The sequence below is a fragment of the Styela clava genome, chromosome 5, assembly GCF_964204865.1.
Source record: "Styela clava chromosome 5, kaStyClav1.hap1.2, whole genome shotgun sequence".
Classification (NCBI taxonomy): Eukaryota; Metazoa; Chordata; class Ascidiacea; order Stolidobranchia; family Styelidae; genus Styela; species Styela clava.
The window spans coordinates 5,059,613-5,077,432 of record NC_135254.1 but is presented as its reverse complement, the minus strand read 5'-3'; the positions used below and the strand labels follow the sequence as shown (position 1 = coordinate 5,077,432).

At 37.2% G+C, this 17,820-nt stretch overlaps 1 protein-coding gene across 1 annotated transcript; it reads left to right on the top strand.

The window, feature by feature from the left end:
• Positions 1-343: 343 nt before the first annotated feature.
• On the top strand, positions 344-16,738 carry LOC120343890 (phosphatidylinositol 4-phosphate 5-kinase-like protein 1). The gene is made up of 11 exons (XM_078113099.1): positions 344-641; positions 3,971-4,039; positions 4,851-5,014; positions 5,598-5,669; positions 8,614-8,701; positions 9,721-9,798; positions 10,813-10,906; positions 12,023-12,185; positions 12,971-13,098; positions 13,779-13,863; positions 14,173-16,738. Exons 1-11 carry the CDS (start codon positions 453-455, stop codon positions 14,453-14,455), a joined length of 1,413 nt encoding a protein of 470 aa, XP_077969225.1. The 5' UTR covers positions 344-452; the 3' UTR covers positions 14,456-16,738.
• The last annotated feature ends 1,082 nt before the right edge of the window (positions 16,739-17,820 follow it).

The window sequence follows — 17,820 nt, the reverse complement described above, 5'->3', positions numbered from 1 at the left end:
ACAACAAAGAGTCGAGCAATCACCTTGCACAAACTCACTTCTTTAGATATGGATCTGCGAATCCATACAAATACTCCCGAAGTATGTGAACCAAGATGGCGGACACCCATACATAGTGTGTATACCAGGTTAGGACATAATTTTATTCCAATTTTCCTTATTTCAGTTCTATTACAAGTTCGGGGACTAGCCAAGTGACTTCCCGTTGTATTTGTACCTAAAATTATGGTCTAACCTAACCTGGTGCACATACTATGTTCCGGTGTCCGCCATCTTGGTTCACATACTTTGGTGGGAGTACCCAAATTATAATTTTATATTTCTTTCAAATCCATCCAGATATATATATTGCATTTTTTAACTCATATATACACAAGTATGTGCTTATAGCCTTATATCGAGCCTTGTTCAGAGTAGACCTATCCAGAAAAAACATATAGAAAAGTAGAAAAATGTCAACGAAAGTCACACAAATCAAAAGTGGGAGTCATGTGAAACGAGAAAGTTACTTTATTCGCTTTCGCAAACGTTGGAAACGACGAGGCGTTATCGAGATTGACGAATCCCACAACAAACACCCATTTACGTTGTATGTTCGACAAGGCCTGCAAGATAGCATTGCTGCAACTAAGGAGTTCAAGGTAAGTTGAGTCAAATTTATTTTTTACAACTTGTCTTGTCAATCATGTACAACAGGGCTACTCAACTATATTCACCAAAGGTTCGATTAGAAAACTTCAAAATTACTGGGGTTCGGACATTACAGAAAATTTATTTCAATATAAACGAAACGTCAAATGATGGCTCGCAAATATAGACACAAATGTCACATATTGGTACCAGTACAACAAACTGTATAGATGTGTATTTGAATTATATCAAAATCATCTAAAATTACCAAATGATGCTTATGCTGCCAAAATAAACAAGCAGACGCGGTCCAAATTAAATGGTCGAAAGGTCCGCATTCGGACCCCGGTCCGCCAGTTGAGTAGCCCTGATGTACAATATTCTAGAACAGTGGTTCCCAAACTTTTTGTACCATCGCCCCCCTAGAGTAGTTTATACAAGTTCATCGCCCCCCGGCACTGCATAAAAAATGTAAAGTCTGGAACGAATATATCACAGACCGAATAAGGAGACAAATCATAGTTTATAGTATTTTTTAATGAGATGGATGAGCTTGGTGTTCTTCAGCGAGATTTTTATAACATCTAAAATTACCCTGTTTACTGATGGAAAGGCGATTTCGTTGTTTTGATAGCAATGGTAGCACAGCTGAAAACCCCTCATCATATTAGCGGTCGGAAATGAAAGAATCTAGGGTTCTACCTCCTCAAAAACCGCCGTGTACTCTTTCCTTATAGCATTTAACTCCCTAAATTCACCCCATTGTACATTTAGGGTTGCTAATCTTCTGCGGGTCGCATATATTTTTTGAAAGTTAAAAACGGAACAGCGGGCAAGAACCGCGACAATTCGCGAACCGCCCACCCGGGGGCGATATTGCCCACTTTGGGAATCACTGTTCTAGAACAATGGTTCTCAAACTTTTGGGGCGGGGTGAAGCTAATTAAAAATAAAAATATTGTTAGATTCGATCTTGTCCGCCTTATTTTGGATATTTATTTCATTATTTACGTTCCATCTACGTATTTCCAATGTGTCATTTGAATAAAACATACTTTTGCTTTACTATCTGTTATTTGTATCTTATTGTTGGCTAGTTATTTTTGAGGTGGGACACGAGACTTGACAAATTCTAAAAGTGGAGCGCTACTTAAAATGTTTAAGAACCACTGTTCTAGAAGAAGAAAATATAATCACACAGTTTAACTGGGTAAAAGCAACCACGGGAAAGCAAAGCTGGCAATCGAACAGCGACTAGGTCTGGGCATTTCAAATCAAATATAAAATTATTCGAATTGCTCCAGACGAAAATCGACGCGATCATGTTTTTTTATTCTGTCAAAAGACGAGGTTTAGGCCTATTCCTCAATTTTTTTACGGAAGCCATATTTTTGAAATACAATTCTGAAATGTGGCTCTTTTCTTCCTATTAGGTTGTTGTGACAACTCGGCCCACTTTCCATTAATTTATGTGTCTGGAAGAGCCATCGCAATAAAGAAGTCACATACAATTAATTTAAATAAATCCTAGGTATTCAAGATTTGATTTAAAACAAATACTCGATTCAATTCTGAAACCATCAGAAAGACTCAGTTCTAGCAGCGACATTCGAGGTTTTTAAATTGAACTGAAAAAATAAAATTTTAAACATTCTGCTATTTTTGATTTTTAGATATGTTCTTAATTAAGGGCTTTAATCAGTACTGGTTTTCACGCTTTTCTCCTTCACGTTAACCTTCTGTATTTACCGAGTGTTGTTTTTGCTTATGGTAGAAAAACGAGAATATCAGTCGGAGACTGAAGACTTATCAGTCGGAGGTTAGGGGATCCCCCAAAACAGCGCTCTTACTCCATAGTAACACCGTGTGTCCCATCACTAATTAATTAATAACTCGCTAATTATACGACATAATTCATCGAAAATCAATAGGCTTCTGTTCCGAACTATGATGAATGCACATGCAATATTTGGAGCAGATTCAACCTTGCTTACGTGAGATATCGCGTGTATCTAACAGACAAACAAACAAACAGACAAATACCAATCAACATACTTACCGATCTTAAAATCGATAAGTAATAAACTATTGCTTACTGAGTAGGGTTTATTTCAGTACTATTTGCTAAAATAGGAATTGATTATACATGAATTTTTAAAATAATTGCTTTTCTAATATAATACAAATGATTATGTAAATTACAGTCAATTTTTATAGATTTTTCGGTAATAATGAGTTTGGATAGGATTTGCATATGCATCCTGGAGAGAGGAAAGCTTATAAGACGGTTTAGTCATGTGGCGTACAACGGTCTCTCGTTCGGTTACCAGTCCAAGTCGGGATTTCTTAACCAGTTATTTGTTTTTAGACGCATGGACTTGACCTGAAGGCTTTGGTGCCTGGTTTTACAGTAGTACCATTTCAACCATTTCTTCTTTTTACATATTCACCCAGGCTAATAATTGGGTTTTTGTGGGGCCAACTACTTCTCTTCCTCAAGGGGGGTTCTAAAATTTGTAAACACGTTTGTTTGACTCATAATGGCGCTTAATGTTGTATTCCTTCAGAACTGGAATAGTTCGTTGGCAAAGAAGACTGATACGTTTGATGCTTTTCAATGGAGAAATACGAACACTGCTATTTCTCCAAGAAACGTTAGTTTTCTGAATCTAGTTTTGTTTGATTTCTGACATCTTTAAGCTTTTCTATATGGCTGATAACTAAATTACTGCCCTATGTAATCCTAACACCGGTACCTATAATTGATATACTGGTATAATTGAATTGTTACGATAAACACGTGCTTGAACTCATGACATAAATTAGCGCTATCTAGATCGTGAAAAGGTAGAAATAAAATCTGTTGAACACTATTTCACGTAAGCTCGGCGGGCCATTTTAAATCGTTACACGGGCCGGATTTGGTCCTGAGGATCTAAAAAGCGTTTCAAGCTGTGAAAATTGGGTATTCCCAAAGTATGTGCACCAAGATGTCGCACAACCTGAACCCTAACCTGGTACACATCCTGAGTTCAGGTTGTGCGTCATCTTGGTGCGCATACTTTGGGAATACCCAATTTTCACAGCTTGAAACGCAGGAGGTCCGAAAATTGCAATGTATGTTACATTCAAAAAGAGGGGGGTGCGGAGTTTCAACCCTCAAAAAACTCTCTGGCTACACCCCTCACTGAGCTCATATTTTAGCTTGTTATTTTATCCGGAAGTACCTAACCTGTTTATTTTGCAATTTTGTGGGTATTGGTCAACTTGTAAATAAATTTTCTCTAAACAATAAAAATCAACTTCAAAATTTATAATTTCATTTTTCTACTATTTCCAGGGCCAGGGAACTGACAAACAATATTCTCAAGAAATTCATAGAAAATTGGTTTCAAGCCATGATAAAACTGTAAGTTGTTTTTTGTTTTTAAAGAATTGGATCAAAGTAGGATCAAATGCACTCACTCAGCAGTGGAGAAGATCGCTCGACCGCTCAAATGCCAAGAGCGAATCAAATGATATGGAATCATTTATTGTATGACAAAAAACTACACTACACAATGAGAAATTTCTAGCTCTTATCCTTACAAAATCAAACAAAATTTTTTGGACACCTCGGATATTGAACATTGGGCAACACTTTTTGTCGGTGGGCTATATAACCAAAAGATATCGAGCTTGGCCATACAACAAAAAATAGTTTTTGTACACAAGTTGTAACACAACGAAATAAAAATTATCTACAGCCGCTGTGCCACAGGAAAGGCAAGAGCAGAGAATGTGGCTTTTGCTTAGTTTTACAGTAATAAATGTACCAAGCGAAACGGCGAAGGATTTAACATAGCGACAAAAGAAAAAATCATTATGTATTTTTAACCATGTGAGCTCCTTTTAAACTTAAACTGTCATATTAAGAGTTTGTGCTTGAAGGGGAAAAATCTGTGTGTTCACATGGGCCATACTAAATGGCTTGGTGTGCCATCTTGTGGCCCACGGCCCTGTTGCACACCCCCTGATAGAAAATATTCGTAGCTCCAGAAGTATGTGCACCAAGATGGCGCACTTCCTGAACATAGTATGTGTACCAAGGTTATGGTTCAGGTTGTGCGCCATCTTGTTGCACATACTTCGGATGTGCCGAATATTCCTAATTGATGGATATCATAATTCTTTTTACTACATCTCAATATTAATCTTAAAAACCACAATTTTTTATTCAGGAGTTTGAATTTGTGACTTATGCACCAGAAGTATTCGAGTCACTCAGAGAACAAGTTGATATGTTTCCAGACACTTATTACGATCGTATATGTCCAGATGATAATGAAATTAAATATCTGGAATTTGTTTCAAATTCAAAAAGTGGACAAAACTTTTTTCTTTCGTGAGTTTTTATATTGATTTATTATTTACTGGTGTGTGTTATTAAGCTATGGTGATTTTAAATAGTTTCAGTATCTCTTTGCAATTCATTAATACCCATAAGTCATCTTGCTCAGAGATCGTTTTCTTTTACTCTTGAGTGGGTGCTCCTGAAGTATGTGCACCAAGATGTCGCATCACCTGAACGCTAACCTGGTACACAACCTGAGTTCAGGCTGTGCGCCATCTTGGTGTGCATACTTCAGGAAGTCCCTTGAGTGTTCGCCAGAAAACTTTGCCCAAAGATTAGTCAGTCGTCTTTGATTCTAGGTGATTATGGGCGATATCGCTTTGAGTTTTTGAATTTTTTCTTGAATAAAATCCAACTTAATTTTGATCACCCCAACCTTTTGGTCATTCGTAAGGACCAAGCTGAAAAAACTGCAGGTTAGGCCATAATTTTATTCCAATTTTCCTTATTTTAGTTCTATTACGAGTTCGGGGACAGTCTGTGTTAGTCAAGTGAATATACCCCCCCTCAATGCTTCAATAAATGCTCTTTGATTTCATTAATTTTACAATATTAAGTAAACACTATTTTTCAGTAATAACAAACAGCTTATGATCAAGACACATACAAGAAATGAGAAGAATTTTTTTCTAAAGATTTTGCCAAGGTTCGTATTTTCTTGAACTGTTTTAAATAATATTGTTATGTCCATCGCATAGAGCAGCGATTCTAAATCGGGGCCACAGAGCAGGTGAAGGGGGCCAAATATCAGGCGCAAAACTGATTTTACTTTTGTCAAGAAAACTCACCGTTCTTCCTAGTTACTTATCAATTTTATTCGGTAAGTATGTTGATAGGTATTTGTCTGTCTGTCTGTTAGATGCACGCGATATCTCACAAACGCGTGGTTGATTCTGCTTCAAATTTTGCATGTGCATTCATCATATCTCGGACCAGAAGGCTATTGATTTTGCGCGAATTATGTCGTATAATTAGCGAGTTATTAATTAATTAGTGATGGGACAAAAGGTGTCACTATGGAGTAAGAACGCTGTTTTGGGGGATCCCCTAACTTTTGATGGTTAAGTCCTCGGTCACTAACCGATATTCTCGTTTCATTGCTTGATAAGGTTATTTTACAGAGTGTTTTTCCTTTGTTGAGCATGAATTTTTTGAACATAATGGAATTCGAAATCCACCTATCAAGGTAACACGATAGTTCCACAGGAATGATAACAGGGGGGCCATGAGTGCTAAAAGCCTTTGGAAGGTGTCCACGAGTCATAAAAAGTTGGGTACCACTGGCATAGGGTGTAATTCACAACATTAATTTTGTATTATCGTAGTTTTTCTTGGTATTTCAGTGATGATGTTTAAAAATCAAATATTATTTTGACTTTTTCTAAAGTAGTATTTTCAATTTGTTTTGAAGGTATGTTAACTTTGTGTCCAAAAATAATTGCGGCTTGTGCAAGGCCTAGTTCAGATCGAAATATAAATATAATAATTACAAAAATATTCAAACGTTGTGTTCTAGTCAAAATTAGTTAGTCATTCTCACTCATTCCCATCTAATCCAGTGGTTCCAAACCACGGCCCTGGGTCAATCACGACCCGCTTAACGATTCATTACGGCCCGCCAAACATTCTAGATCAGAAACTTTTTCAGCTAGCGGACCGGTAAAATTTCAAAACAAATTTTGCGGACCGGCGGACCTTCAAAATTAACCAAAAATATCATGAGCAAAAAACATAATCAAAAGAATGCAATTACGACAAATGTTAGCGGTGCAAAAGAAGACAATCAAATTTAATGAGAAATTTGCTGCTGTTTTTTGATATTATACGAGTTAAACGCGGTTCTAATGGAAGGCGGACCGGCGGTTGAGAACCACTGTTCTAGATACCAATTGTTACGTCACTATCACAGTTTAAGGAGGTGTATATTCCCAACAATTCAGTTATAATGGTATCTTAATTATATGTACCGGTTATTAGGATTACATACAGGTTGTGCCCTTGCAGCTCTTTTTACTCCCGGCCCGCGAATATCCTTCTGCTTCTAATTTTAATCAACTTTGGGAACCATTGACCTAATCTGTGTTCCTATCTTTATTTTGTTGTTATGAATAATAAATCATATTGATGAAGTTTAAATATAACTACTTTTCTATTTTGGAAGTTGATTTATAATTCAACAATGAAATCAATCGGCCAAGTATAATTTGTAGATAAGTGTATGATTTTGTACGGGTCTTGCTTGATTGTGTGTGGTTCTACGACGTTATGTTTGTTTTAATAATTCAAAAGTGTCAAAATCAATACCCTGTAAGGGTTATCCTGCAATGTTTGATTCTTAAAATTAAAATAAATTGTTAAGTAAAGTCGAATGGGTACTCCCGTAGTATGTGTACCAGGTTAGGGTTAGGCCATAATTTTATTCCGGTTTCCCCTATTTTAGTTCTGTTACGAGTTCGAGGAATGTCTGTGTTAGTCAAGTGAATACACCCCCTGTATTTAGGTTTCAGTCCCTTTACACAACTTGATGAAAAGTAGGCAAACAAAATTAGTTACCCCATATTTGTACACATAATTTTGGAGCGCCAACCGAAGGGCCACAGGTGCTAAAATCGTCCGGAAAGGGGCCGTGAGCCATAGAAAGTAGGGAAATACTGCACTAAATAACCCCACAGGGGTTCATGCTTGCATGTAAATATTAATGTGCTTGTTCCCTTGGTTACATTACTCTTAAAATTTAAATAATTTAAGCATGTCAAAAATCAATGCCTATATATTTCATAGAAAGACATTATCTCTAGACTAGGTTACATTTGATGGAAAATCCTTCAAGGCTTATCAGAAAATGTTTTATGTTCTGCCAAGCATGATAATACTTCAATTATATCTTATATTCTCGTATCATACTTGATTATGCTCTGTATGAACCACATTTTTCTTTCAGTTCGTTTTATAAATTTTAAATATTTTGCCCTTTGCTGAATATAATCAATGTTTCATGAGAAATTAACCCTTTACTGGTCAAGGCTTTATTGATCCAGGGTTAGAGTGGCTCAATGTTATGAATAACTAGACGAAATGTTTTACCGATAACTAAAATGCATTTCCCGCTCTTCCTTAATAATATGTACTCAAAGTATTGATGGAAGAGTTCTAACAGGATTTACATATTTATCCTGGGCAGAGGAAAGCCGATAAGAACACTTAATCATATGGGATTAGTTAGCCAGTTATTTTGATTTCAAATGCATAGACTTGATGGTGGAGGAAGCTGTAATCGGTCAGAGTTTACGTGAGCCGCCCTACTGGGGCTAGAGAAGTCCAGCAATCTCAACTTGTTTAATTATCCCCACATGATTCATATTCCTAACGCTTCGTTCGATGCGCCACACCGCCGAGCAGATGATATGATCTGTGTGGACCTCTAACGTATCCACAAACCCAAGTATTTTCCTGAGTTCACATTACCTGGCATATGCTTTTGCAGCATTAGCTCCCCCATTTGTCCCTGCTCAATCACCACTTTGTGCTCTGAATACCAATGAAAGAGAACTGAGGACCTCTTCTTTAAACTTTTTCTCTCCTATTTTCAGTTACATCAATCATCTCAAACGATACCCGCATTCATTGATTGTAAGATATCTTGGATTGTATAAAATCACCATCAGTAAGCATGATCCGGTAAGGATTAATTTTATTTGAGAAGTACAGGTATTTCAAACTGCGACGTGCGAGCCGAATGCAGCATGCCAAAACATTTCATTCTGCCCACCTGAAAATCCATCCCTGATTTCAAAAAATTGAAACTTTCTATTTTGGCTCTGATTTTTCAACTCAAGTTCAAAAGTACGACTCTGGTCTTGGCTTAAATATCAATAAAAAAATTCCAAGCTCTGACTTGACCCCACACAAGGTAATAGCCAATCCAAAATCTGGAGGGGCACACCATTATTTTTTCGTATATTGTCGTGATACAACGCTCATTCATGACTTTTGTTCTGAACAAGGCTAGATATAAGCAATCACTGATATCTGACGGGGCTCCCGAAGTATGCGGACCAAGATGGCGGACATCGGAATGTAATATGTGTACTAGGTTAGGGTTAGGCCATAATTTTAGGTATAAATACTACGGGAGGCTCTTGGCTAGTCTTCGAACTGATAATAGGACTAAAATAAGGAAAATTGGAAAGAAATTATGGCCTAACCCTAACCTGTTACCCATGTTTCGTTCCGATGTCCGCCATCTTGGTTCGCATACTTCGGGAGCATCTATTCATCTATATCAGTGGGTCTTAAACGGTAGGGGTGCGCCCACAAAAGGGAATAGGCAATTAGGCACCTATCTAACAATATATTAAAGAACCTCTCAACAGGCTCACTTCGCTACTGAAACCCCCTACTGTACCTCAGCCTCCTCTTGCCTTTGGGAAGGGCAATTTCAGCAGATTTTTTAAACTTGAACTTTTGTCACCCTAAGACTCTTAATACTTGCGACCCTCTGTTGACAATGTATGCGTGCTTATTTTTAGAACATTGTTTCATATTCTATTTTACTTATTTCGTCAAAACAAAACATTTTGTGCAAATGGGGTAACATATCAAATTATTTTGAATTACTAAATTTTGAATATCCCTAAAAATATTCATGGCTGCTTTCTACAGCCTTGTGCAGAGGCCTAATTTTGAAATATTTTCAGGTCTATTTCATTGTAATGCAAAGCATCTTATATCCGGATGAAAGAATTAACCAAAGATTTGATTTGAAAGGCTGTCAGGTAGGTTGTTGTCTGTGTACTGATTTTTATAGGCATCTATATTTATCTTGGGGCGAGGAAAGTCGATCAAACAACCTCGAATCTAATTACTAGGCTGAGATTGGTCGTAAATTCTATTTCATAATGGAGGATGGTTCAATTTCAGCTTGGTGTGTTGTTAATTCTAACTGATCTTTTTTTAACATTAGTTAATGTTTTACTTGAATTGAGTTACTGTGACTCCGGCCACAAATTTAAAAAAAATAATTGTAACATAAACTTTGGTTTAAGTAAGCCTTCTATAATTGTCTCAGTAAACTTAATAATGCTTTTCTAGTTTTTGTTGGAAATTCTGATAAAGCGAGGTGTACCCTGGGGTTTGCGGCTTAGAACAAATTTTGAAACGTTTTTCTGTATCATACATAGCTTCAAACGCTTTCTGGACCAACAAAACTCTTCAAAACACACTTTTTCCGGCCAGACCCGCTAGTTGTCACAATCTAACTTGGCAATTAGAAATTTCAGAACCCCCCTCTTAAAAGTTCCTTGCTACACCCTTGCAATAATAACTATGAGAAATCAACTTCGACTTCCAACTCTGAGGAGTTTCAAAATACAACTCCAATATCAATAAAACATACCAAACTTTGACTCCTTAGCTCTGCTCAACGGTGTGGCGCATCGTGCTAATCGTTAGGAATGTGCTTGCCACCGCACCTCCTTCGCGGGCATTATGTAGGGTGGTTCACATAACTGCTGGTCAGTTATGGCCTCCTCCACCATCAAGTCCATGCATCTGAAAACAAAAGAACTGGCTATCTAATCCCATATTGGACATGGACTGGTAACCGGACGACAGGCCAGTTATTTGCCATATGATTAATCTGTCCTATCAACTTTGCTCTCCTCAGAATAAATATGTAAATCCTATCCAACTACCAATATAGTAAGCAATCCCAATGTAAAACTTCTATGCTGAGATTTGAACCTGTGATCTCCGCTTAGAATAAAAATAAACTTCACTTATTCTACCAGGCTGGAAGATTCACAAAGGAACAAAACAATGATCAGAATGAAATCATCACTGTCTTGAAAGACATGAACTTTGAAGAAACTAAAATATTTCTAGGTGAGAATCCAAAGAGAGATTCTAATGTCTGATTACTTTTTGTTTTTATGAGAAATTCTTATAGCATTAAATCCTAATATTCTCTTTTTCTGACTGAGCAATATTTAAATTCTCTTGAATTTATGTTTTTCGGTCCTTAACCTTATATTATTTCTATGTCACTAATAGCGGAAAAATAATCAAAACTTAGAGGCGATTTTCCAATTTTTTTCAAATTCATATCAAAGCAGTGGAAATTTGTCTTAATATGGTCAGGATTGATAATATTGACGATTTTTGAAGGTGACAGTTTTTAAAAAAGCTGAAAGTCAGTTGGAGTAGGAACTGCCTGAAATTTAATTGAAATATGTTGCCTTGCTTAATTTTCAAATGACCCTTCAGTCACAGTTATACAACGCTGAAAAAGCCTTTGGTACTTATTGAGTGGGAGCTTACATCAAGCTTCTACTCAAACTAGATTAGCTATCAAATTGTGTAACAGAAAGTGGACCAGGATATTTTTTTACAAGAAAATTGAAACAGTTGAAACACCTTAGTTTTATCAAGCTTTGGTGAGCAGAGCCATGTTCTGAGAGAAATTCAAAAATAACAACCTAAAATATCACCCTTCATGATTGGCTGTATGTCCAACATGAACCGGTAACTAGGGCTGGGAATAGTTAACCGGTTAATCAGTTAACCGATTTTAAATGGTTAACGGTTGCGATTTATTTTAACCGGTAACTGACATCTTACGTATAAATCATCTTTATAATGTACAATTTTTTCAAAAATGAATACGTTATCGCAAATTTATCTTCTGGGGCACTTAATTCTAAAGAATATTGCTAACTGTATTGATAAGGACCCAATAAATGTGAACAATAATGGAAGTACCAAGATTGCTGATTATGAAAATTTGACAATGATAAATTCAGTTTTCAGTAAAAACCTACCGGTAACCGAACGAGAAGTCATGGTTTGCCATCTTATCGTTTTTCCTTTCTCTAGGATTAATATAGAAATCCTACTGCTATACCACATTAGTTTTATTAAGATAATTGCTCTACCATGCAGACCCTTGTTCTGAGAGAAATCCAGCAATAACAATTCAAAATATTAACCCTCTATTCACAGGTTCACAAAGCTCTTGGTTTGATCTGCAAATCCAACACGATACTGAGTTTTTAAGAAGTTTGAGAGTTATTGATTATAGTCTCCTGATCGGGGTACAATCTCTACATCAAGAAGAAATCAAGGAGAACAGGGAACTTGCTTCAATCATAGTCAGAACAAAAAAGTAAGACTTATTTTGAAGTGATATTTATGATAATTCGTCCAACAAACAATGCTTTTTGCTCCGATCTAGGCAAGAAATATTGCTGGGGTTTCGTGTAGTTTCTTACCTAACATACTTCTAGTGGGCGTAGCATAACAATTTTTTGATATGTCAATCCTAACGGGTGCTCATTTGCGCGTCTTGGATGGCAATTCGTATAGTTTGAAGGGCTCTAATTACGTCACTGTGGCGTCGTAATGACGTAATTTTTGGATGGTGTAGTCAGGGTGGGGTTAGGATTGATACGTGAAAAAATCGTCATGCTACGCCCACTAGAAGTATGTTAGGTAAGAAACTACATGAGACCCTATTGCTGGACTCCATGTCATTGTAGTGGGGATCACATAGCTGCAGGTTACGGCTTCTTTCATCATCAAGTCCATACATGCATAAAACTCTAAATGTTTTCTATTTGTTTGAGATTTACTTTGTAGCCTTAGCAATGTCAGCTTGGCCGTGTGGCGCATCGTGCTAAGACTGAAGAATCATATCACTACTGCAACTCTGATTAGCCTGTGTGGGTTCGAATCCTGTGCGGGGATAATTATATACGAAAGGATTGCTGGACTTCGTATTACGTCGATTACGGCTTGCTTCACCATCAAGTCCATAAATTTAAAACAAATGACTGGCTAACTAATCCCATACCTGACATGGAATTGAAGCCGGACGAGAGGCTGTGGTTCCCCATATGATTATCATCTCTCCTGGGATAAGTATGTACATCCTATCTTATTCTGCCTTAGATCAACATCTCGTCAACACAGTGTTCTACGTCACTGGGCCCAAAGTCCAACAAGAATGATGAAACAGATTAGTGAGGAATCCGAAGTATCACAATCGTCGTCACCAGATGAGAACATAAACCTACCAGGTATTGTATGGGCATTGCAGTCCTTGACCTTTTCGGCACTTTTAACCTTTTCCCCCCCAGAGCACTCAGTGGGGGTACTCCCGTAGTATGTGTACCAGGTTGGGGCGTAATTTTATTCGGATTTTCCTTATTTTAGTTCTTTTACGGGTCGGGGACTGTCTGTGTTAGCCAAGTGAATAACCTCCCGCCCATAGGTTTCATTCCCTTTACGCAGGTTGATGTAGAGTAGGTGAACAAAATGAGTTATCTCCGTTTAAGAAAATCTTATTGGTTATTTAAGGGTGTTGTTGGAATGACAGTGAGATTGAAGTTTATTGGACACATTTAGTGGCCATAACGATCGTTTCAAAATTTTGTTGTTATTGTTATTTGTCTCCGTCTCCATTTTTAAAAAATCGCTTTTCTCTTCGAATACTGGACCAATTGCTTTGATATTTTCAGTGGTTAAAGATAAAATTTTTCTCCAGAAGGCTATTACTTTTTTTTTTCGCTATGACGTCATCAAAATTATTGCCACTGGGTGGCGCTAGGTGTCCATATATTTGAGCATAGTTCTCTTGTTTTCAATATAATTCTCTTTTTGTGCAGTAGGACTCTGCATTTGAGTGGTCGGCCATAACTTTGCTCAGAGATGTGTTTAATTTTCAAGTACAACAGCTGAATATGATTTAATATTGCAGGCACAGTACAAGAAGAAAACGAATCTGACACAGTGAAAAGTAATTCAACTAAAAGTACTTCATCAATTGTCAGTCCTAAGAAAAGGTGGGCTAACTTTTATGCCTTGTTTCTTGTCTTAATAGTGTAAAAAACCTTGAGGGTAGGATTTTCATGTTTATTTCCGGGTTAACCAGTGAACATTGGCGAGGCCCTCAACAACACTCTGGCTAAGTTCCTGCCCTCCCATATCAGTGGCCGTTGACAGAGTCTTGTTCGCAGTATTCAAGCCATCTTGTCACTTTCCTCTTTCGAAACTTCGGTGCAATTCGCTTCCACGGGATAGTATACAGTGAACAATTATAAACTTTAAAGTCATTCAAAAAACAATTTCCTGACTTATAATTTTTTTTTTAGCACTGCCGATAGTCGAGATTCCGTAAACGAATCAGAATCAATCATGCAGAACCGTCGTTTACTGCCGCAATGTCGTAACGAGCTTCACATAATCGATGGGTCAAATCAAGAACGCTATTTCATCGGTATTATCGACTTTTTTACGCCTTTTGGACTCAAAAAACGTTGCGAAGGAATCTTTAAAGCGATGAAGTATAAAAAGTCTGGTTACTCCTATTCTACAGTCAATCCTGACGCTTATGCCGATAGATTTCAAGAGTTTTTGAAGAAACACGTCGTTTAGGTCCCATAGAAATTGAGGGAGTCGCTTTCGTATGTAGTCATTACAAATGTCGATCGTACACAGATCTCAACTTATCATGTTGTTTTTGTCGACTAAAATTCGTAATCGAGTCCGCAAAATTGGTAGAATCTAGACCAGTGGTTATCAAACGATGGGGGCGCCCCACAAAGAGGTCGTAGAAAAATTACGTTCATTTTCAAGATGTTTTATGAATAAAACATACTTTCGCCTTACTATCTGTTATTTGTAGCTTATTGTTAGCTAGTTATTTTTGAAGTGGAGTGCGAGACTTAGCGAATTTTAAAGAGGGCGTAGCTTTATAAGTTTGAGAACCACTGTTCTAGACCTTTATAACAAAAGCCAATGTTTGTCTCAAATTTTTCATTTCTCCTCCCAAACAAAATGCGTAGTAAAAATAACCTAACAGGGATAGGCAAAGTCTAGTAAACTATTATTTTCAATATATAATTTGACTCCAACTCTCTGCATTTTAAAATATAATTCCAACAACAACATTTTACAGAGTCGCAGTTCTTACCACTTCATGGCAGCTCTTGCCATGGGCTATGGCGTTAGCACCGGATATTCACAAAGTCATGTACCAAATTTTAGTTTATCATGCGGAATTATATCTACTTGAACCTGAAACCTTAAATTAATTAAAACTGTATTCATAAGGAAAATGTTCTAACTTACCTAAATTGTGTCACCATTAGGGGCAGTGCTGCCATTTCAGCCTAAATGCCGTCGTTACGACAGCAAACTTTTACCCACCATTGGTTTTCAATTTGCTGCCGTGGTAATGGCATCTCGCTATTGGTTTGTGGCAGCTAAAAAGTCTGTCACCGTGAGTTTGGCCATAACTGTCATGGTTTGGAAATATCGCCATGGTTTTGCGGCATCTTCGGATGCCACAAAATACCTGAAACTGCACTTGATTTTATATGTCAAACATGTATTTATTATTACTTTCTTATTTTACCGGTTTTTAATTATTATTTTTGTAAATTCTAATGGTTTCTTGCTTCTAATTAAGTATCATCATTTATACCTTGTTTATTTTATTAAATAATTATTATTTTTGCACATTCCAATGATCTTCATTATCAAAGAGCAATTGCATCCACTCACTGCACATCTTAAGCCCCCGACACAAAAACATTTTTGTACTTATCATGTATTTATTGAACCATGTTTATTTTTTACCTAAATTATTATTTATTGTTTTAAGCTGTGATATAGTTATTCTAATTTTTTTATACACAAAGATCCGTGTTTCCTCATTATTTTACAAGAAAAAGCAAGATGTTTCTGCGAAAATGAACACTTAACGTTTATAATAAGAATGGGAATTGACACTCTAGCACAAAACAGCATTGCCATTGAATGCTGCTACAATCAAAACTTACTAGCAATTTTTATTAGTTTTCTGGCCCAACTCAAAATCCTTCTATGGCCCATGGCCCACTGGTTGAGAACTTGTGTTTTAGACCAGTGTTTCTTCACCGGTGTGCCGTAAAATATTGTCGGGGGTTCCGTGGGAAATTCTCCAATTTGTAAGTCTATGGCTATGTGGTGTTGCGCCCGGCAGAACATTCATGTAGTTCTGTTATATACCAGAAGGTGGTGATTTGCCTTTTTGTCTTTGTTTTTATTCGATTACTATTCAAGATGTCCAATCCAACATTTTTCTTCAATGGTAAAAAAGCTTATATAAACAATATAACACTTATATTGTGAATATTAGGCCTTTTTTCAGCTGGTGGTGTGCCGCGGGATTTTCTCAATGAAAAATGTGTAAAAACACTGTTTCAGACGCATGAACTTGATTGAGCTTGACTGTCGAAAAAAATTGGAAAAAATGTTAGCGGCTGCGAGTGCAATCACCTCCTCGTGTAGATTCATTTTGTGAAAGACATGTCTAAGATTAAGTCTCCTTGGAACGAAAGTGAAAATATCCATCTTTGGACAAAGGCACAAAAACTCACACGAATTTTTTTATAAGAGCAAATATCATTGAAGTATTATACTTCTTCTGCCTAGCTTAACTGTTCTTGTGCACTGATGCGTTTTCTGTTTAATTTAATTGCACTTTATATTGTTAAACCATTAATATTGCACTATTTAATTATATTTTATCAATTCGTTTGTATTGCTTTGAAATCTAATACACACACCCATATATATATAATTTCTATTTGCGATGCTCATTCATGCTTTTCGCCCCGAACAGAACACTAGATAAGCAGCCACTGATGCCTCTCGATATAAAATAAAATATGATTTACATATTTATCCCGGGGGAGAGGAAAGCCTATAAGACGGCTTAACCATGTGGCGAACCACGGTCTTTTGTCCGGTTACCATTCCAAGTCGGGTATGGGTTTAGTTTTACTGTATTGTTTGTTTTCGGAAGCATGGACTTGATGGTACGTGAACCACCCTACGACGGCGAGGAGTCCAGCAATCCTCTCGCACATAACCATCCCCGCATGGGATTCGAACCCACGAAGGGTAATCAGAGATGCGGTGGCGAGCGTATTCCTAACGCTTAGCATATGGCGAACCACGACCTCTCATCCGATTACCATTTCATGCCGGGTATGGAATTAGTTAGCCAGTTATTTGTTTTCGGAAGCATGGACTTGTTGGTGTAGGAAGCGCAAACGACTATACGTGACCACCCTAAGGTGGCAAGGAGTCCAGCAATGCACATAATTATCCCTACGCGGGGCTCGAAACTTCTAAATGTTGTCAAGTTAGATCGTAACAGCAAGCGGGAACGGACAACATGGGTTTTCAAGAGACTTGATGATCTAAACCAGGATGATCTAAACCCAGGCCCGCGGGCCACATGTGGCCCGCCGCTTCATTATCTGTGGCTCGTGTCACATTCGGAGAGGAATCAAAAAATCGCATTTCGTGTGGTTTCGTCATAAAATTAATCAGAAAAATCTTTTGACATATTGTCGTCACTAATGTCACTGAATTAAATAGTGTTATGGCTAGCTGAGGCAATTAGCGAAGTTAAATAATGTGCTTGTTAGACTAAATTGTTATCTGGTTTTCTAACTTTTTGGTCGGGAATATATGCTCACAATATAGGCATCAAAGAAAACTAAAAATCGAATGCAGATTCTATTAGCCTAGAATGGCTATGCCTGATAACTATGTGTTTGCACAATAAAAGTGTTTGTTTTGTATTGCACTGTTTACCTATTCTTGGCTTTATTGTGGCCCGCGAACAATGCAAAAATAATTTTTTGGCCCGCGGAGCCGAACACCTTTGACCACCCTTATCTAAACGTTTCAGGCCAAGAAAAATGCTATGTACCATACAGAAAAATGCCTTTTTTACATTTCAA